We start from the raw sequence: 23,623 nt of genomic DNA on the forward strand, positions 1-23,623 counted from the left end.
AAACTCATTTGTTTTGCTTTTCATGTTTTTCACCCACAATTTGACGATTATGTTATTATATCAATCCAATATTTATTTCTTCAAAAGGCAAAAGCATCTTTTGGACCATTGCAGTACTATTACCTCAACTAAGTGTTACATTCTGCTTCTTGTAGCGGTAGTTTTAAAGTTGTAAAGAGTATTTAATGTACAAAACCAAAGTAGGGTGCAGCAGGTAAACGTACAGAAAAGCACAGCAATAGTAGTGCATATCGGGCTTAACTTTAAAAAGAGATCACTACAAAAAGAATAGCAAAGCGGGACGCATGGTGTTACCATGACTCCGACAATAATCCCCATACTTGCCAACCCTCCCGATTTTTCCGGGAGACTCCGGAATTTCAGTGCCCCTCCCGAAAATCTCCCGATTTCCAACCAGACAACAATATTGGGGGCGTGTCTTAAAGGCACTGCCTTTAGCGTCCTCTACAACCTGTCGTCACATCCGCTTTTCCTCCGTACAAACAGCGTGTCGGCCCAGTCACATAATATATGCGGCTTTTACGGACACACATAAGTGAATGCATGCATACTTGATCAACAGCAGGGGTCTCAGACACGCGGCCCGCGAAATGGTATTTTGCGGCCCCCACCTTAATATGAAAGTTTAATGTTAGTGCGACCCGCTAGTTTTATATGAATGGCGCTTGACAGCGTTGGGTTATTTGGGTCCAAAATGGCGCTTTCAACGTTCTGGGTTGCCTACCTCTGCGTTAGTGGAAAAGCGGCAAATGAGTGAAAGCGACAGCGACGTTGCCATGGAGACGAGGGTTTTCTTACATGCCTGACTGCAGACCCCACGGACACCTGTCCGTCAGTAATAACAGTCCCCAATAACCTGGGCCAATTCAAACCGTTATTTGTTTTTTTATTGATTAATTTGCATTGCCTCACACGATGAACACTACATATATTTCTATATGACGCCTGATAACACTCCGTGAGCCGTCACTTTTTTGCGCTTGCTATCCCGGTACTTTCCCGGCTATTATCCGCCGACCGCCGTGTTGCTGTAGGGAGGAAAAGCGGAACGACACACATTGCGGAAAAAAATTATCCTCCGTGTGTCAGTAAATACAAATATATTCTACAACCCCAAACATGTCTTTTTCAAAGCCTACAGTGAAGAGAAAGGTGAGTGATTAGCAAAGACAATTCCAGGAAAAGTGGGAGTTGAAACATCATTATACAAATGGACATGCAGAGGAGTATGCAACATTTTTTTTTTTTTTTTTTTGTCCTGTCCAGCTTCTTAGGCAAATCATATGGTTGATGCAGATGCCCATATCGGCTGTTCAGATTTACTTTACAAAAGAGAACTGTAGGATACTTCTCTTGTTGCCTTATTTGAATTTGACTTTATTAAATGGATTTATATTATCATTTGGTGCAGCCGGGGCGGAGCAGGAGGGGATAGAAAGAGAAAAAAAGGAAGACAGAGGTGGAAATTGTGGGGATAAGATAACATTTTTTTAAAGACATCTTTTCTTGCGGCCCAGCTTCACCCAGACTCTGCACCCAGTGGCCCCCAGGTGAATTGAGTTTGAGACCCCTGATCAACAGCCATACAGGTCAAACTGAGGGTGGCTGTATAAACAACTTTAACACTGTTACAAATATGCGGCACACTGTGAACCCACACCAAACAATAATGACAAACACAATTCGGGAGAACATCCGCACTGTAACACAACAGAACAAATACCCAGAACCCCTTCCAGCAGTAACTCTTCCGGAACGCTACAATATACACCCTCGCCTACCTGTGTGACTGTCTTCCAAAGTCCCGTGGTGATCATTAGTGGCAGGTGAAAAAAACCATTGCTAATCATCTCCAAGTGAAAAGAAAAAAACACGAGGCACGAGTGAAGTTACTGTGAGCTAACCAGGACACAACAGGAAGTGGGAACAAAATAAGAGCGCTAAACAGGAAGTAAACCCAAAACAACAGAAATACACCCCAAAAAGTGACACTACAAACAATATCAATAATGCCAATGTGTTTTTTATTAGGGTTTGAAGGACATCTGTGTGAAATAGACATCAACGAGTGTGGCAGTAACCCATGTTCAAACGGAGGCCGCTGCATTGAGAGGTCATGGCAGGTGCTTTTTGGAAGCGACCCTCTGCTGCCTGAACACTATGACCCGCGGCACGCTGCAGGCTACATCTGCAGCTGTCCTCCAGGAACAACAGGTAGTCTTTTGTGATGAAGAGTGCAATTACTTCTGTGCGTTCCATTGATGACATTGCACAGTGGTAGGTAAGTCCCTGAGCCTTCTGCAGGCCAGGATGCCAAATTACAGCATGAGCATAGGGAAAAGAAATGAGAAATTCAAAATGTTATAATTCCATAGATAGGTTTATGTAATATCAAATGATTTAGAAATTGAGATTATTGGTAATGGTAATTATGCCAATAGTGCTTGTGATAAATACCTACAGGATATTGCCAGTGCTCAGGCTTATTTCCTGTCATGTGCCTGAATTACAAAAGCTGATTGTTGTTATTGCCTCTTGCACAAAACGATTTGGTTTTGCAATGAATTTAAGTAAATCTGTGAGCTGCTATTGAAGGTGCTGTGTACTAAATTGGACTCCCTGCTTGTGGCAGTGACTCAGTAAGGTGGCCAAATAGCATTAGTTTAATCCTCAGGATCTGGCTTTGCCGGTCCCCGACTATTCAGCCCCGCGCGGGTCCAGAGAAGCAGACAAGGAGCAGACCTCCTCTGGGACGGCCTGTTCATGCTCACACTGATATGGTGCACTTAAACAAGTTTGGGAGGCATCTCTGGGGGAAAGAGTGACAAGATGATGCGGAAGCACACACCATGGGTATGGGCGATTCTGTTGCTTGGAGCAGGTAATTACTTCTTTTTAGTAATTGCTGTTTTTTCTTAAATGTGTAAAGCAAGTCTGATGTCTGCTTATCATAAGGGGGATACTTGTTATTTTACTAGTTTTGTAAATATACTTTTGAACTGTGTACAAACACGATAAGCAATGGTAAGCGGATAATACTGTACAGAATGAGGGTGAGTTAAGCAAGTAACCACGTGGACTAGTCAAGTGACTATTCTGACTATTGTGGAAATACTTGCTTGGTATTGTTTCGTGTAAGCTAATAGAATCTGGTAACATTCAGTCTAAGAGTATAACTAGAAAGAAGGGGACTGTTCACTGTTTCTATAGAGCGTGGGTCGGCAACCCGCCCTAGTGGCTCTCTGGAGGTTTTTCAAAAATGTAAGAAAAATGTAAAAACATGAAGGAAAAAAATATAAAATATATATTTTTTGTTTTCATATGGTTTCTGTAGGAGGACAACCATGACACAAACCTCCCTAATTATTATAAAACACACTGTTTGTATTACAAATGCTTCACTGATTCGAGTATTTGGCGAGCGCTGTTTTGTCCTACTAATTTTGGCAGTCCTTGAACTCTCCGTAGTTTGTTTACATGTATAACTTTCTCCGACTTTCTAAGACGTGTTTTATGCCACTTCTTTTTCCGTCTCATTTTGTCCGCCAAACTCAACGTTGTGCATGAATGCACAAAGGTGAGTTTTGTTGACATTATTGACTTAATTGGGTGGAGTGATAATCAGACATATTTGGTCACTGCATGACTGCAAGCTAATCAATGCTAACATGCTGTTTGGTAGGGGTGTGGGAAAAAAATCGATTCCAATACCAATCGAATCGAATACGTTGTGCGATTCAGAATTGATTCTTTTTTTTTTTTAATCTATTTTTTTTAACATTTTTTTTTAATCAATCCAACAAACCACTACACAGCAATACCATAACAATGCAATCCAATTCCAAAACCAAACCTGACCCAGCAACACTTAGAACTGCAATAAACAGAGCAATTGAGAGAAGACACAAACACGACACGGAACAAACCAAAAGTAGTGAAACAAAAATGAATATTATCAACAACAGTATCAATATTGGTTATAATTTCAGCATAGCAGTGATTAAAAATCCCTCATTGACATTATCATTAGACATTTATAAATGTTTTTAAAAAAGAACAATAGTGTCACAGTGGCTTACACTTGCATTGCATCTCATAAGCTTGACAACACACTGTGTCCAACGTTTCACAAAGATAAAATAAGTCATATTTTTGGTTTGTTTAATAGTTAAAACAAATTTACATTATTGCAATCAGTTGATGAAATATTGTCCTTTACAATTATAAAAGCTTTTAAAAAAAAATCTACTACTCTGCCAGCATGTCATTAGACCGGGGTAGATCCTGCTGAAGTCCTATGTATTGAATGAATACAGAATCGTTTTGAATCGGAAAAATATCGTTTTTGAATCGAGAATCGCGTTGAATCGAAAAAAATCGATATATTATCGAATCGCGACCCCCAAGAATCAATATTGATTCAAATCGTGGGACACCCAAAGATTCGCAGCCCTACTATTTAGGCTAGCTATATGTACATATTGCATCATTATGCCTCATTTGTAGCTATATTTGAGCTTATTTGTTTTCTTTTAAGTCCTCTTGATTCAAGTTATATCTCATGACACACTATCTGTATGTAAAATGGCTTTTTTTTGCGGCTGCAGACATATTTTTCTTTTTGTATTTTTGGTCCAATATGGATCTTTCAACATTTTAAGTTGCCGACCCCTGCTATAAAGGCTTGCTGACCTAGCTAATTTGTACTAGTTATTAGATACAAGAAGTACTAGTTATTAGATACAAGAAATACACAATGCACTGTTCAACCATATATAGAGGAATATTTTTCTTCTGTTATGTAGTGGGTACACAAATTATGGTAACACTTTAGCAGAGGTGGGCAGTAACGCGCTATGTTTACTACGTTACATCTACTTGAGTCACTTTTGGGATAAATTGTACTTCTAAGAGTAGTTTTTATGCAACATACTTTTACTTTTACTTGAGTATATTTATAGAGAAGAAACGTTACTTTTACTCCGCTCCATTTATCTACAATCAGCTCGTTACTCGCTACTTTTTTTTTTATCGATCTGTTAATGCACGTTTTGTTTGTTTTGATTTTGTCAGACTCGCATTCAAGGCAGGAACTACGCATGCCTGCGTTTCACCAATCAAATGCAGTCACTGGTGACGTTGGACCAATCAAACAAAACCAGGCGGTCACGTGACCGTCACACGTCGAATCCGACCTAAAAAAGTTGAAAAACTTATTGGGGTGTTACCATTTAGTGGTCAATTGTGCAGAATATGTACTGTACTGTGCAATCTACTAATACAAGTTTCAATCAATCAATCAATCAAAAGTGTAAAGGAAAAAAGACACTTTTTATTTCAACCATACTTCCCGTCACAAGCCTAAAGACTGATCGCACAGTTCCTGTCTTCACAATAAAAGAGCCGCTCCATTGCGCCTGCGCTAACAAAATAATAGTCTCCCAAAGCCAGCGCAAACAAGCGAGCAAGCTACGGAGTTTGCCGCCAATGTATTTCTTGTAAAGTGTATGAAAACGAATATGGAAGCTGGACAAATAAGATGCCAAAAACCAACGACTTTCATGTGGTATTAGACAGAAAAGAGGAACTTAAGTTAAGTTATTGTGGCTCAATTTGCCTTAATTTTTTTATTTTAATGTATTAATATTTAATATATATTATTGTTTTAGTTGCTTAAGAGATATTCCTGGCTATGAATTTGCTCATTGCTATTTTTATGTTTTTGTGCATTATCTGTTGCCGTTATTATTAAACGAACAGGTTACTCATCAGTTACTCAGTACTTTAGTAGTTTTTTCACAACATATTTTTTACTTTTACTCAAGTAAATATTTGGATGACTACTCCTTACTTTTACTTGACTAATACATCTCTAAAGTAACAGTACACTTACTTGAGTACAATTTCTGGCTACTCTACCCACCTCTGCACTTTAGTATGTGGAACATATTCTAAGTAACAAAGACTTGATTTAGAGTTATTTGGACACTAGGGGAACATATTCTAAGTAACAAGGACTTAATTTAGACTTATTTCGTTAAGGTTACAGCAGGCCTGGGCAATTATTTTGACTCGGGGGACACATTTAGAGAAAAAAATGTGTCTGGGGGCCGGTATATCTATTTTTAGGGACACCAATTCAAAACTTCACAATAATGTCTGATTAAATTAAAAAATACGTTATGACAGACCGCCTTAAAAAAACGTAATGGAATTTTGCATTTTTCTATCAAGGATAAAACACTGAATATTGACAAAATATGAATGTCACACCCCCTTTCGATTGACATATTTTACAATCAAGTGAAATGCAACAAAAATTCAACAAGCAGTGAAATATGAACGAAGGGTACAAAATAAACCCACCTACAATTTGATACTGTGACGCTTTGCTGGCATCGTGGTGAAGTTGCGTTCTCTTGTGGATGCAGCGGAATGGAACACAGCGTGAAGGTAAGGAATGATGATTTATTTAACACTACAAAAACAAACTAAGAACAGAAACACTTGCACGAAGCCACTATAGACAAAAACAAACAGAACTAGCATGGGAGCTAGAAAAAACTGAAAGTGTTAGCATGTGAGCTAGGTACAAACAAATGAATAGTGTAGAAGCTAACAAATACAAGGAGTCTTTTACTACAATGCGGGATAGGGACGTCACCTGTTGCATCGAAGGCAAGTTTACACTGCGAGCCGAATGGCAAACAAAGGCAGGCTTAAATACAGGCAGAAATCAGGAGGCAGGTGCGCGACGAAAAACAACAAGCAGGCGACACTAAATGCGTAACAAAACAGGAAGTGCCACCAGGAACTAAGGACGTCAAATGACAAACAGGATGTGATATACAAACAGAACTAAAACAGAATATGACATGATCTAAGTAGTGGATCATGACAGATATATCTGATATATCACTAAGCTTTAGAACGTTGTTGTGAAAAGCTCCTTCCGCGTATGTGGAAACGCTTCCCGCCCAAACTGCTTGGTGTCTCGTCTGAGCTGCTTATGACGTAGACGACCATAGTAACTCATTAGATTACAATAGTAACTGGTGTATCATCCATTAGCGCAGATTCCAACCATTGAAATGCTTGTATAATTGAAGACTTACGGTCATTAGAAAACATCACTACACATCATCATGGCAGCAACAATATCCATCTTAAAAATCTAAAAAATATATTTGGGAATGTCCGGCGGGCCAGATTGAAAATCTTAACATGCCGCGTGTGGCCCCCGGGCCTCAATTTGTTCAGGTCTGGGTTGGAGTGTTTGGGTTGTGGTTGGTTTTATAATAAGGCCATGCAGAATAAGGCATTATAAGTACCTAATAATGACTAATTAAGAGCCAATATGTTACTAATTTGCATGTTAATAAGCAACTAAATAATGGTGAATATGTTCCCCATACTAAAGTGTTACCCAAATTACTTAATTTTCGACTCTTGTCGAGTGAGTCTCAACTTTTCAAGTACGGTCGTGTTTTTGTGCACATAACTCATGGCTGATTAGTTAATGTATCAATAACTACGACTGAATACATTTGTCTTTAGTGCTCACTTAGAGCCCTATTCTCCCCTTTTGCGCTGAAGTGTTTTTTTTACACGCTTGAAGTCACCCACTTCTCTTTTTCGTATTCTCCCATCCAGCCAGCGAACATGCCCTCCCCACGTAAATTAGGCAAAAGTGCTGAAGTGTCGATGATGGCAGGCTCATTACTAATGAGGCGCACTTTGCCCTGATGTCTTTTTTCCTTGAAAACTGGCGTATGGAGTCTTGCTAACATTTGTGGATGTTGTTGACATCCATGGAAAAGATAACACTTTAAATTTTAAACATTTGTTTCCATCCAGGCAGTGCTTGTCACGTGAACTTATGCACGCTGCAACAGCTACTTCCGTAAATTAAAATTTGACTTATTATAATCACCCTGATGTTATTATTTGTGATGTTTAGTCATTTGTTTGTGAAACTGTGACGTGTCAGAGAGCTTGAAAGCTGTTTGTGTGTTTGCAGCTCTTTGCAAGGGGAGTGTGAACAAAAAAAAAAATGGAATCAATTGATAGATGTTACATTAAATATGTATTTTTGATTAAATACTCACATAATTCAATGATCTCCATTCGGATTAAATCGTTCTCATGTCCGTTACTACCAGGATGTTCAAACACCGCCCTTATTTGCTGTATTTGACACCAGACAACGATGTGTGTTTTGATTTTTGATCGTTAATTCAGAGTGACATTATGGTCTTTTTATCCTCATCTCAATGGATGTTTCCAGGTGTGTCAGTTAAAGCGATGCGAATAGATTTGAAGTTTCTTTTGTCATTTTATTAAGTGTAGTGTATACTGCATCCAAACTTCAATTAACTTTTTGGGGTGCTGAACTTTTTCCAATCTCAAGATGAAAATTACTTGGGTTGATGGGAGAATACGTGAAAGGTCAGATTTAAAAGGCAATGCCCACATTTAAGTGTCGTTTCACCCAGAGTGTGCGACAGACTGAAAGTACCAGTAGAGTGGAAAAACAAATTACCTCTATATTGAAGTTATCATATATATCTGATTTAAGACATCGAAACACTTACAAAGTTTGCCAGTAAATAGATATCATAAAAAATAGTATAAACCTCAAATAATTTTGAGAGACAATGAGGAAAGCCAGTCACGTGGTCACATGACATAGATGTGGGAACCACAGATGCCTTCCCCCACTAAAAACAATGCAAATAATTTGGATTTTGTGAGAGCCGACAACAATTACTTTGGGAAAAATTATGATCCAGAACCTCATATGGTTGATCCTGAATATAAGGAGGGTAAGCTTACCATGAATTGATTAACGTGGACCCCGACTTAAACAAGTTGAAAAACTTATTGGGGTGTTACCATTTAATGGTCAATTGTACGGAATATGTACTGTACTGTGCAATCTACTAAAAAAAGTTTCAATCAATGAATGAATGAATCAATCAGAGCTACAAATTTTAGAAGGTCTGCTAAACAAATCCAGCTTTATTGAAACACTATAGCATCATGTAGCAGTATTGCCAAGTGCTAAACAAGAAATACAAACTACAAACATAATAAAACAATATCTTACTGTACAATGTCTGCTCTCACTTTGATGACAACTGATATGACATTCATATTTTCCCGTTTCGATAAATAATTTGTCTTGATCCAAAGGGTTACAAGGAAAAGTCTCCCTGCAGACACCATCGTTGTTGTGTTTGTCACCCTATGTACACATTGAATGTCATTAATGAACAACCTCGGGATTCATAGATAAACCCTGCTATTATCCAGATGAGAGGCATGATTTATAGTCTAGAATAACTTTGACAAGCCGAGACGCGATGAGGTGGGAGTAAAAGCAGCAAATGGCTACTTAGCTGTCTGTATCATTGTGGCGCTAAAAATAATTTGTCTGCGTTAGTGCTTATAATGACAACATCGATAATATTTTGTTGTCATTCAGGTTAGGATATGTATAAACAGTATTGTTTACAGGTTTTGGATGACAATTTAGAGGGTTTTGTGAGCAAAATAGAGAGCCCCCAATTACTACTTTTAATGTATTTATTTATGTACAACTTAGAATGCATGAAAAAAAGAAAAATATGTCCTACATAGGGGACAGCACATCTATCTAATGTTTGCATATTTCCAGTATAACTAATCTGATAATATTGCCTATAGAATGCTTCACGGTGGCAGAGGGGTTAGTGCGTCTGCCTCACAATACGAAGGTCCTGCAGTCCTGGGTTCAAATCCAGGCCCGGGATCTTTCTCTGTGGAGTTTGCATGTTCTCCCCGTGAATGCGTGGGTTCCCTCCGGGTACTCCGGCTTCCTCCCACTTCCAAAGACATGCACCTGGGGATAGGTTGATTGGCAACACTAAATTGGCCCTAGTGTGTGAATGTGAGTGTGAATGTTGTCTGTCTATCTGTGTTGGCCCTGCGATGAGGTGGCGACTTGTCCAGGGTGTACCCCGCCTTCCGCCCGATTGTAGCTGAGATAGGCGCCAGCGCCCCCCGCGACCCCGAACGGGAATAAGCGGCAGAAAATGGATGGATGGAATGCAGAAGCGTTACTCCAGTGACATCAATCTACGGAAATAGATATTCAGAACAGAATATTCAAAATGGCTGACTGAATTTGTGGCATTTTGTGATGTTTAAACTGTTTTTACATACCTTGCGGATTGTAAATATGATTAGATATGGTTTAATGGATACAATGAAACACAATTAAGCATACAAAGTCAACTTGTTTTTCCACTCTACTGGTACTGATGCAGGAGAATGTTGCACAGACAAAATAGAGCCTTTACTGTAACTAACGATTGCACTACAGATGTTTTGTAGACTTTAACTACTATGTTTCTGTGCTTTCATTTTTTCATAGGTTCCCTCTGCCAAGAGGTCATAGACCACTGTGATCCCAGCCCCTGTCACAATTGGGGGAGGTGTGAGCGGCATGATGGGGGCTATATCTGTCACTGCGTCAAAAAACTTAGTGACGGTTACCTTTATGGCGGTGCAAACTGTGATGTGAGGTTGGTGGGCTGTAACGGCCATGAGTGCCAGAACCAGGGCTCCTGCTCGCCCTTCCTATTGGATGAGACTCACGGCTATACCTGTTCTTGCTCACCTGGATACACTGGACCCCTGTGCAAGAACCCAACCACATTCTCCTTTGAACGCAGTGGCTATCTGCTGCTACAGAGCCCCCTTGTGGATACAGAGGTCTCATCCAACATCACCCTCAGCTTCAAGACGGCTCTGTCCAGTGCAATGTTGTTCCATCAGGGCATCAGGGGGATGCTGCTAAGTCTGGAGCTGCAAGAGGAGAGGCTTCATCTCATCCTGAGGAAGGAAGCTTCTGATGGGGTCCAAGCAGAAAGTCGAATCGGGGCTTTGGAGCTCCCACACAGAGTCACAGACGGGAAGTGGCACACTGTTGAGGCAGTACTCACAAACTGGGTACTGAGTCTCAGACTTTTGGAGGACGTTGCAAAATGTGAGAGCCAGCCATGCTACAAGGCAGCCCCAGTCCAGAGCACAATGGCTGGCCTGGTGTCACCTCCTCAGAGCACCTTCATTGGAGGAGTACTCAAGGAGTCACAGAGCACCGTCGAGGACTCCACACTTCCAGCATTCATTGGCTGCATGCGGGATGTTTTTGTGGACTGGCAACTGATTGTCCCCGAGGAGTGGCTGAGTGACTCTGCTGTGAATGTGTCCCCTGGTTGCAGCCATCGGGACCGATGCTTGGATGTGCCTTGCCAAAACAAAGGGCAGTGTGTCAACTTGTGGCAGAGCTACCAGTGCCAGTGTCCAAGGCCTTACGAGGGGCAGGACTGTGAAGAGGGTAGGTTTGGAAGTATCAATGCACTATTTGAAACATTTTTTGACATGGTACACTTTTTTTGTCCATGTCCTTCCCTTTTTTGGTTTAATTCAAACAAGAGCAAATCATAATTTCATTGAAAAACACATCATATTTTACTTGGTTTACTATTCACTTCATATACTTTATACTGGTATAGTATGTCAAGCATATGGTTTGAACTTCTTAAGGTATGAGTCTATACAGTTGTCCACCACTGCAATTTGTTCTACAAGACATCATTGTTAAATGAATGCTCGGGCTGTCAAAATGAATGCGGTGACTAATTATCATCATTATTAATCTAAAAAACATTGTTTTTTAATACAATAAACCTACCTGCAGAATGAAAATCCCTGAAATGGCTATGGAAACGCCTTTGTACAAGCAATGTCACTGTTGCACATTTGCAAATGGCTAGTTGATTTACTAGCTGCAGAACCAAACAAGCCAATATGGAAGACGCTAAGCAGCACGTTGGCCCTTTCAATGAGAAATTAGAGTAAAACAAAATAAATGGAATAGTCCAGTGGTTCTCAAATGGGGGTACACATACCCCTGGGGGTACTTGAAGGTATGCCAAGGGGTACGTGAGATTTTTAAAAAATATTTAAAAATAGCAAAAATTCAAAAATCCTTTATTAATATATTTATTGAATAATACTTCAACAAAATATGAATGTAAGTTCATAAACTGTAAAAAGAAATGCAACAATGCAATATTCTGTGTTGTTGTTGTAAGCACAATAACAATGGCGCGCAATTTGCAAAATTTAATGTCAAATCAAATCAAATCAAATCAAATCAAATGTTAGTTTGGATTCATCACTATACAGTGTACATCCACGACTAAACTACTGACTAAACTATTACCAAGTGTGGATTCAGGCCGGGTGGCCTATTTCAAGTTCCAGATAACCTACATTATTATATTTTATAAATAGTAAACCAAGTTCTGGTAGGTTGATTGGCAACACTAAATTGGCCCTAGTGTGTGAATGTGAGTGTGAATGTTGTCTGTCTATCTGTGTTGGCCCTGCGATGAGGTGGCGACTTGTCCAGGGTGTACACCGCCTTCCGCCCGATTGTAGTTGAGATAGGCGCAACCTCAAAAGGGAATAAGCGGTAGAAAATGGATGGATGGAAGTTGTGGTAGTAGTTTAGTCAGTAGTTATGTCGAGGATGTACACTTTATAGTGATGAATCCAATAAACATTTAATTTGATTTGATAGTAAATTTGCAAAATGCAGTCCATTGGTATTGTGCTTACAACATTTATAGCTAGATTTTTTTGTGGACATGTTCCATAAATATTGATGTTAAAGATTTCTTTCTTTGTGAAGAAATGTTTAGAATTAAGTTCATGAATCCAGATGGATCTCTATTACAATCCCCAAAGAGGGCACTTTAAGTTGATGATTACTTCTATGTGTAGAAATCTTTGTTTATAATTGAATCACTTGTTTATTTTTCAACAAGTTTTTAGTTATTTTTATATATTTTTTTCCAAATAGTTCAAGAAATACCACTACAAATGAGCAATATTTTTTGCACTATTATACAATTTAATAAATCAGAAACTGATGACATAGTGCTGTATGTTAGTTCTTTATCTCCTTTTTTCAATCAAAAATGCTTTGCTCTGATTAGGGGGTACTTGAGTTAAAAACATTTTCACAGGGGGTACATCACTGAAAAAAATTTGAGAACCACTGGAATAGTCGACCAACATAAAGAAATATTCACATTTTGCCGGTATGAGTTTTCTTTTCACTGAAACACATCCACCTTAAAATACCCCATTCATAACACAAAATAAGTACCAGCTCCACCGCTTTTGAGAAAAAACGAAACATTGTTACCATAAACATGACTTAAAGGTGTTTGATAAACACATTGGCCCTGATCTACTAAGATATAAATAGCGGGCGCAAAGTAAAAAAATTGTAAGTACTATTAGTGGGCGGATTTCGGGTGATCTCCTAAGCCTGCGTCCGCAATTGATAACAAGTGCAAAAGTGGTGCAGTCCGCCCTATTTAAATGAGGTTTCGGCGTGTTGTAGTACACTTTATTATATAGTGTACTACTGTGCCAATGGAGACTCTCCACATACATGACATCATATGCTCCAATGCTCCAACCTGGGTTGTTTCATTATGTTATAGAATATGCAGCACACTGATGTAATACGAACCACTTCTTTGGGTAAAATAGATCTGGACAGCAGAACATATATTTAGCACGCCCAAGGTGTGTTTGCCATTAAAAAAAATGCAGGCAGGCAGCAAAACAAATCTGTTTTTTTTATCAGCCCTTCAAGTCTTACAGCAGCTCTAAAATAATAAAATTATATGGCTGTGTTGGCCCTGCGATGAGGTGGCGACTTGTCCAGGGTGTACTCTGCCTTCCGCCTGAATGCAGCTGAGATAGGCTCCAGCACCCCATGCAACCCCGAATGGGATAAGCGGTAGGTAATGGATAGATGGATGGATGGCTGAATGGACCAAATGTCTAATATTTTTTATTTTGAGCAATCCGAGTGTGTTGACACACAGAGAGATAGAGTATTCTCTCTCCATTTTCTGTCTTTGCATGGAAATCGCCTCTTTTCTCACAGCCATTTGTGCATAACTGCCAGTTTTCATGTACCTTCAAGTTGCAAAACAGCGCCCACAGAACAGTTGTAGGCTTGATAAATCACATTGGGAGAGCTAATCTATTACATTTGCATCTCGTCCCAGTAGGCTGTTCTGATAGTTTGCATATATTCTGCATATGCATGAAAGACAGACAGGTTAAATAGATTGGACCTTCTGTTTAGCTCAATTAATAGACGCAAACTTCTGCGCACATGTTTAGTAGCTCAGTTTGATGTGCCATAAAGTTTGGACATGTTTTAAAACAGGCAAAACTTTTTGATAATTTTTGAATTTTTTTGCACATGCAAAATGAAACACAATCAATATAGATTGAAAATAAAGGAGATTTAATTGTGATTTATCTAATCTAAAGCAACCACGTAATTAATCTGATGACAAAAAGCACAAATCCCTTTGTAAAGTTATCAACCAAAAGAGATCTATTATTATTAGAACGGATTGTGCAGGATTTGTTTAATTCGTTGTTGTTGCAATGATATTCCAATGTTGTTAGTAAATATTTGGGACCAAGTGAGTTGAGGGTTGCATTGTTAAATGGCAAAAAGGTGAGTAAAGCCTGGGACAATCAAACGCCAAAGTAAAGGCTGGGTGAAGAGGTTTTCTCATCTGAACCTTTGGATTAAAAATGATTTCATTTCAGAGGTATGGTCATTATGCAAATGGGGTATGTAGCCACAAACTGTTAGTATTGTCGTTCTAATTAAAACTATCGTAAAACTAAGACTGACAACTATACTTGCCAACCCTCCCGATTTTCCCGGGAGACTTCCAAATTTCAGTGCCCCTCCCGAAAATTCTCCCGAATTTCTCCCGATTTGCAGCCGGACAACAATGATGGAGGCGTGCCTTCCTTAGCATTCTCTATAACCCGTCGTCACCTCTTCTTTTCCTCCATACAAACAGCGTGCCGGCCCAGTCACATAATATATGCAACTTCTACACACGTATAGGTGAATGCAAGCATACTTGATCAACAGCCATACAGGTCACACTGAGGGTGGCCGTATAAACTACTTTAATGAACTTTAAATATGTGCCACACTGTGAAGCCCCACCAAACAATGACAAACACATTTCGGGAGAACATCCGCACTGTAGCAGAACAGAAACACAACAGAACAAATACCCATGATCCCTTGCAGCACTAACTCTACCGGGACACTACAATATACACACCCGCTACCACCAGCCCCTCCATCTCCTGAAGTCGGAGGTCTCAAGGTTGGCAAGTATGCTGATAACACTTTTCATAAACACACAGACCTGTGATATAGCTCATTGACAAGAAAGGCAAGCTTGCGTGCTAATGGCTGGCTAATTAGCTTAAATGCTAACATGAATGCAAGAGATTTTGACATCTTTACATAGCCCAATCCAAACACATATAGAAGATAAACATTGAAATTAAAATCCCATGGCTCTTAAGAAACCAGAAAAAAAATTTCTTCCAAGAAAGTATATCAAAATGTTCATATTGTAACATCACTAATGACACATCCCACTGTTGAAAAGAAAGAGCTGTCGTCTCACAAAGAACTAATGATTGGTAAGTCTGAATATTTAACTGTTGTTGTTCTTACATGTAAATGTTTGAATAGTCGAGTTCTTCCTCGTTGGTTATGTATAGCCTTTTAAGTCTTGTAAAGCAGATTAGTGATCACACTCTATGACGAGGCCGCCCACTCACGTGCATGTCGGAAACGCACTGTGTGTGTGGCTCGTCTCGTGTCATGCGTTGTACACATACAGTATGTCCTAACTTGAGGTGAGCAACCTGTATCGGAAAGTGCTGACGTCGTACACATTTCATGCATGCAGGCTGGTGGCGGGCAGGTTTCCTCTTTCCTGATTCAGATTTTTTACTGTGAAACAGCATCACTTTTCAGATTTGCTTCTTTAGTGATCAAGGTTGCATTGCAAGCCAATCTCATTTCCCAATCTAACGACATCCATTACAAGAGCTCTATCACTGCTCATATTTGTTTAACGCTGTCAGAGATATATTCATTTGACAAAGTGGTTGTACTTCATTGCATCAGGTGATCCTTTGTGTCCTTTGTATGTAACCAAAAGTCCACCCCCGCATTTCCCTACTACACTGTTGAGAAAGACACTAAACTCTTATTGCTCTTGATCAGGGGTCTCTAACAATTTACCTGGGGGCCACGGGATGCAGAGTCTGGGTGAGACTGGGCCACAAGAAAATATTTCTTAAAACATTTTTTTTTAAATGTCTTTACTTTTATTTTCAACACAAAACAAAATCATGCGATGAGGTGGCGACTTGTCCAGCGTCTACACTGCCTTCCGCCCGATTGAAGCTGAGATAGGCACCAGCGCCCCCTGCGACCCCAAAGGGAATAAGCGGTAGAGAATGGATGGATGGACAAAAGAAAATATAAATATAAATGAACCAAATGAGAATTAAGTAAATAAATCAGTCATAGGTAATAACAATAATAATTTGATGTATCCATACTTACTGTGATGTTATGAGCTAGGGAATATAAGAACTACACTACTCAGCATGCAACAGTAGTGACGAGCATGCGCGGTAGCCCAGGTGAAGGTTGTATGTCGCCATGTCGTCAGCTAAAATGTGGTTATGAACACGCTATGGATTTTACAGTTACAGTACCACAATTAGCCTCGAACGGGCTAACATCACGACTAATGGGTTACGCGTCCGATTCGCCCAGCGACTCTCAATCAATCATCCATCCATCCATTTTCTACCGCTTATTCCCTTTCGGGGTCGCGGGGGGCGCTGGCGCCTATCTCAGCTACAATCGGGCGGAAGGCGGGGTACACCCTGGACAAGTCGCCACCTCATCGCAGGGCCAACACAGATCAATCAATGTTTATTTATATATCCCTAAATCACTAGTGTCTCAAAGGGCTGCACAAACCACAACACAAACCACTACGACATCCTCGGTAGGCCCACTTAAGGGCAAGGAAAACTCACACCCAGTGGGACGTCAGTGACAATGATGACCCAATGGGACGTCGGTGACAATAAAGACTATGAGAACCTTGGAGAGGACCAAAACAATGGATGTCGAGCGGGTCTAACATGATACTGTGAAAGTTCAATCCATAATGGATCCAACACAGCCGCGAGAGTCCAGTCCAAAGCCAATCCAACAGACTCTCTGTCGGAGTATCAGTGCTGGGGTCCACTGCACCACAGTATTGCATTGTCCCTCGGCGGAGTCCTTCGGGAGCTACCGGGCCGCTCGTCTCCCCGGCCCGGACTGTTAAAGCGGCGCGGGGGGAGGGAGCGGGAGAGAGACACACACAGTGACAGAGAGAACGAGCAGGCGGGCGAGCGAGCAAGGGAGGAAGAGCGCGTGCGGGTCTAGTGGAAAAGCGGCAAAACGTTTCTCTGCTTGCATCACGCAAGTGACGTCAATGTTCAGCCCTCGAGAGCCATATACCACACCGTGATTGGTAGATTCCTTCAGCTCTGCACACAATGTTGTCATGCGCCATTCTTATAAAACTTGCGGGCCGCACTAACATTAAACTTTCATATTAATATTGGGGCCGCAGAATAACGTCTCGCGGGCCGCAATTGGCCCCTGCTCTTGATGCTCAAACCTCAATGTTGGAATGGATAATATTTCTTATATAACACATGTATCAAAATCATGGCCTGGGGGCCACATCTGGCCTGCTATATCATTTAATTTGGCCCATGAAAGCTTAGAAATAATGTATGTCAATAAGGCATTTCATATTTCTTGATAAATGTATCAGAAATTTGTCAGAAAAAAGTTGTTGCATGCAAACACAGTTATTAACTCAATATTATTTGAAACATTTACCCTGTGGTTCTCAAACGTCTTTATTTTTAACTTACTGTGCCGTGATTTTACCAGTCCGGCCCACCGGGAGTAGATTTTTCTCCATGTGGCCCCCCCATCTAAAATGAGTTTGACACCCCTGGGTTACACAGTTGTGTTGCATTTCATTGCTAATTGGGTAAATTAGATTTGAAAATGTGTGGTGGAATTGGACAAAGTTGCGAGGCTGGGTATAATTTGCTGGGATTGGTTAAATTCATGAAATCCTCATGAAACAGCCCTTTGGGGGCTTCCATAAATGCAATGTGGCCAACGATGAAAATAAGTTAGACGCCCCTGTTCTGTAGCTTTATATGTATGGATGATGTAAAAGCACTATTCAAGCAAAGCCAATTTACCATTTCCTTTGTTTTGTACCTCACCTTCAGAACATGTGACCGCACGTTTTGGGAATGAGGACTCTCTCAGTTATGCCGCCTTCACCGTCACGGATGACCCGGGTCACAACCTCTCAATCTCTCTCTTCCTGCGCACACGGAGGCCCAACGGCCTCCTGGTGGCCTTGGCCAACAGCAGCAACGGCCAGTACCTGCACGTGTGGCTGGAGGACGGCGTGGTCACAGCTCAGCTCGGTGACTTCCAGAGCCTGAAAGGAGAGAGCGCGGTCAATGACGGGGAAGTCCACTACGTGAACGTCGAGGTGGCGATAGGGCGAATGACGTTGCACGTGGCGGCTGACCGACAAGCTGAGACGGGGGTCAGTACGGTCGGCGTTCAGGCGGGAGACACTGTCTATGTGGGAGGTCTGCTGGAGAGCGATGCTACAGCAGAGTTTGGTGGATATTTTAAAGGCTGCATCCAAGACCTGAGGATAAACGACAGGAGGTTGCAGTTTTTTGGTTTGGATACATCGGTGAGAACATTCCCTTTGCAACATATGGAGAATGTGACTGCTGGCTGCACAGGGGACAATACCTGCAGTGTAAGTGGACAATGGTTAACAGTTAGAGCTACTTCTGGGGTATCCAAACCTTTTACAAGAGTTGCATGAATTTAAAGGCCTACTGAAACCCACTACTACCCACCACGCAGTCTGATAGTTTATATATCAATGATGAAATATTCACATTGCAACACATGCCAATACGGCCGGTTTAGTTTACAAAATTGCAATTTTAAATTTCCCGCGAGTTTCTTGTTGAAAACGTCGCGGAATGATGATGCGACATAATCACAGTAGTATCGACTAGATACGTGCCTGTACTTGATATCATTACAGTGGATGCTAGGTGTAGATCCACCAATGGTGTATGTTTACATTTTGTTGCCGGTGAGCTACAGTGTGTAGTGAAGCATGTTTAGCTATTCCTCGTCCTGCAGGGATGATACTTGTGAGAAACGTATTTCATTTGTCGCCATGGAGACCAAGATTAGTGATTTAGAAGTCGCTAAAACACTGCCGACGGCGGATGGACATTAGCCACTAACTCGCTCCCATGTCTTAAAGCAGTGGTTCTCAACCTTTTTTCAGTGATGTACCCCCTGTTAACATTTTTTTAATTCAAGTACCAACTAATCAGAGCAAAGCATTTTTGGTTGAAAAAAAGAGATAAAGACGTAATATACAGCACTATGTCATCAGTTTCTGATTTATTAAATTGTATAACAGTGCAAAAATATTGCTCATTTGTAGTATTCTTTCTTGAACTATTTGGAAAAAAAAGATATAAAAATAACTAAAAACCTATTGAAAAATAAACAAGTGATTCAATTATAAATAAATATTTTTACACATAGAAGTAATCATCAATTTCAAGTGCCCTTTTTGGGGATTGTAATAGAGATCCAGCTGGATTTATGAACTTAATTCTAAACATTTCTTCACAAAAAAAGAAATCTTCAACATCATTATTTATGGAACATGTCCACAAAAAATCTAGCTGTCCACACTGAATAGATAGTAGTACTTTATTGCATTGTTGAATATTGCATTGTTGCATTTCTTTTCACATTTTATGAACTTGCATTCATATTTTGTTGAAGTACTATTCAATGAATATATTTATAAAGGATTTTTGAGTTGTTGCTATTTTTAGAATATAAAAAAAAAAACCTGACGTACCCCTTGGCATACCTTCAAGTACCCCCAGGGGTACGCGTACCCCCATTTGAGAACCACTGTCTTAAAGCACCTCTTCCTGAGGGCGTTTCCGTGTTATACCTTCACTTTTATCATTAGTTTTTAATTCAAAAATATCCGTTGTCCCTTTTCTGTCCACACACTTTGTCTGCTTGTTAATACTCCGTGATAGTGTGCAACCAAACACACTCGTCTGGTCGTAAAACCAGCAATCTCACAACTCAGAGACGGTATCGTACCGAAAATGATTCATTAGTATCGCGATACTATACTAATACCGGTATACTGTAGAACCCCACAATATAGTATCTCATTAATATCTAATTTAATTTTATAACATTCCACGAGTCTCTAAACAAAAGCCGTGGACTGCATATGGACCCCAGGCCGTACTTTGGACACCCCTGATGAACTCATAATGAATACAGGATCAAAATAACTTGGTTGTAAACTACTTTTATTAATGTCACGTCTTCAGATGAACCCTTGTTTAAACGGAGGGATGTGTTACTCCCTGTGGGACGACTTCAACTGCACCTGCCCACCCAGCACAGCAGGGCGGCGCTGTGAAGAGGTCAGGTGGTGCGACTTGTCTCCATGCCCGACATCGGCTGAGTGCAAGATGCTGAACCAAGGATATGAATGTGAGACAAAACACGTTTTACACTTCAAATGTGATTTAGCTCGATGCAATCCAAAACATCATGTGATCAAAATATTCCTGTCAACCCTAGAATGAAAAACGATGGGAGATTTTCTGAAAAAAATGGAACATTTAAAAAATTCAGGTATTCAGATTGTATAACCATGTAATTTAATTTGCCTGCTTTTATTGTGAAGGCCTGATTTTACCAGCTAGTAAGCTGAACAATCAGAATTTTTGGTGACCCCTGTTAGACGCTAAATTGCACAAGCTATTTGACGCTATATTGCACACGCTGTTAGATGTTACACTGCACACACTGTTAGACGCTATATTGCACAAGTTATTTGACGTATATTGCGCACGCTGTTAGATGTTACTCTGCACATGCTGTTAGATGCTATATTGCAAAAGCTATTTGACGCTATATTGCACACACTGTTAAATGTTACACTGCACATGCTGTTAGATGCTATATCGCACAAGTTATTTGACGGTATATTGCACACGCTGTTACATGTTACACTGCACACGCTGTTAGATGCTATAACGCACAAGTTATTTGACGGTATATTGCACACGCTGTTACATGTTACACTGCACACGCTGTTAGATGCTATAACGCACAAGCTAATTGACGCTATATTGCACATGCTGTTAGACGTTACACTACACAGCGGGGACGGCGTGGCGCAGTGGAAGAGTGGCCGTGCGCAACCCGAGGGTCCCTGGTTCAAATCCCACCTAGTACCAACCTCATCACGTCCGTTGTGTCCTGAGCAAGACACTTCACCCTTGCTCCTGATGGGTGCTGGTTGGCTCCTTGCATGGCAGCTCCCTCCATCAGTGTGTGAATGTGTGTGTGAATGGGTAAATGTGGAAGTAGTGTCAAAGCGCTTTGAGTACCTTGAAGGTAGAAAAGCGCTATACAAGTACAACCCATTTATTATTATTTACACACGCTGTTAGACGCTATATTGCACACGCTGTTGGATGTTACACTGCACACGCTGTTTGATGCTATATTACACATGCTGTTAGATGTTACACTACACACGCTGTTAGACGCTATACTGCACATGCTATTTGATGCTATATTGCACACGCTGTTAGATCTTACACTGCACACGCTGTTAGACGCTATATTGCACATGCTGTATTGCACACGCTGTTAGACGATACATTGCACACTCCATTAGACGCTATATTGCACATACTGTTAGACATATATTGCACACGCTTAGATTTTACACTGCACACGCTGTTAGACGTTATATTGCACAAGCTATTTGACGCTATATTGCACATGCTGTTAGATGTTACACTACACACGCTGTTAGATGCTATATTGCACATGCTATTTGATGCTATATTGCACATGCTGTTAGATGTTACACTACCCACGCTGTTAGACGCTATATTGCACACGCTGTTAGATGTTATACTGCACACGCTGTTAGACGCTATATTGCACATGCTATTTTTACACCATTTTGCACACACTGTTAGATGTTACACTGCAGACACTGTTAGATGCTATATTGCACATAAATTTTGATGCTATATTGCACACGCTGTTAGATGTTACACTGCACACGCTGTTAGACGCTATATTACACATGCTGTTAGATGTTACACTACACACGCTGTTAGACGCTATATTGCACATGCTATTTGATGCTATATTGCACACGCTGTTAGATCTTACACTGCACACGCTGTTAGACGCTATATTGCACATGCTGTATTGCACACGCTGTTAGACGATATATTGCACACTCCATTAGACGCTATATTGCACATACTGTTAGACATATATTGCACACGCTTAGATGTTACACTGCACACGCTGTTAGACGTTATATTGCACAAGCTATTTGATGCTACATTGCACATGCTGTTAGATGTTACACTACACACGCTGTTAGACGCTATATTGCACATGCTATTTGACGCTATATTGCACACGCTGTTAGATGTTACACTACCCACGCTGAGATATACCCCCAGGGGCGCCCGAGAGGGGGGGAGAATGAGCGCCCCGAATGGACGGATTTTCTTGTAACGACCCCTGCGAATGAAAAATTGACTACGAGTGCAGTCTGCAAATGTGGCAAGGTCTGCAAAAACCCGACTGGTCTAAAGATACATCAGACCAAGATGGGCTGCCTAAGGAAACCCGTGGTGCAACGCACAGTGCCAGTACCCTGTACGGCACCTGATGAGATGGAGGAGGATCCAGGCCCGGACACTACCCACAGTGCCCAGAACCTCCAAGCACCACCGGCGCATCCCCAAAGCAGACCGTCAGAACATCGTCGGATATTGTGGCCCGCTGCCAACAAGGAGTCAGAGTGGAAACAGTTTGATGAAGATATTACTACAGCCCTGGAAGCAACAGCCAAGGGTAATGTGGACCAGAGGCTCAAGACAATGAGTATGTTCATAATTAGCATTGCATCAGACAGGTTTGGCATCAAGAAACAACGCGCTACCAAGACTACAACTGCAGCACCAATTCCAAACCGGCGAGAAACCAAGATTTCCCAACTCAGACAAGAACTGAGAGTACTCAGGAGCCAGTACAGGAAGGCAAGCGACAATGAGAAGGCAGCCTTGGCAGAACTGAGCGGTGTGGTAAGGGATAAACTACTCACCCTGCGTGTGGCACAGGAAGAGAGGCAAGGAAAGGGCCCGCAAGCGCAGTGCCTTCATTGCAAATCCATTTGGATTCACAAAGAAGCTGCTGGGAGAAAAACGCAGTGGTCAACTCTCATGTCCTGAGGAGGAAATCAACCTCCACATCAAGAACACCTACAGCGACGGCATGAGAGAGCAAGACCTCGGCCACTGTGCAGCCCTCATATGCCCACCAGAACCCTGCAGCCTGTTTGACATCAGTGAACCAACTCTGAAAGAAGTTAAAGAGGTAATCAAATCTGCCAGA

At 41.0% G+C, this 23,623-nt stretch overlaps 1 protein-coding gene across 1 annotated transcript in view; it reads left to right on the forward strand.

The window, feature by feature from the left end:
* crb1 (crumbs cell polarity complex component 1) overlaps window positions 1–23,623 on the forward strand; it is a 108,979-nt gene that overhangs the window by 20,395 nt on the left and 64,961 nt on the right. The window contains exons 5-8 of the mRNA XM_061884047.1: window positions 2,053–2,235; window positions 10,439–11,404; window positions 18,322–18,875; window positions 20,512–20,677. Of these exons, the coding sequence (XP_061740031.1) occupies window positions 2,053–2,235; window positions 10,439–11,404; window positions 18,322–18,875; window positions 20,512–20,677 (1,869 nt within the window). The remainder of the gene's footprint in view (window positions 1–2,052; window positions 2,236–10,438; window positions 11,405–18,321; window positions 18,876–20,511; window positions 20,678–23,623) is intronic.

This window comes from Nerophis ophidion, linkage group LG22 (genome assembly GCF_033978795.1).
Source record: "Nerophis ophidion isolate RoL-2023_Sa linkage group LG22, RoL_Noph_v1.0, whole genome shotgun sequence".
In the NCBI taxonomy this organism is placed as follows: domain Eukaryota; kingdom Metazoa; phylum Chordata; class Actinopteri; order Syngnathiformes; family Syngnathidae; genus Nerophis; species Nerophis ophidion.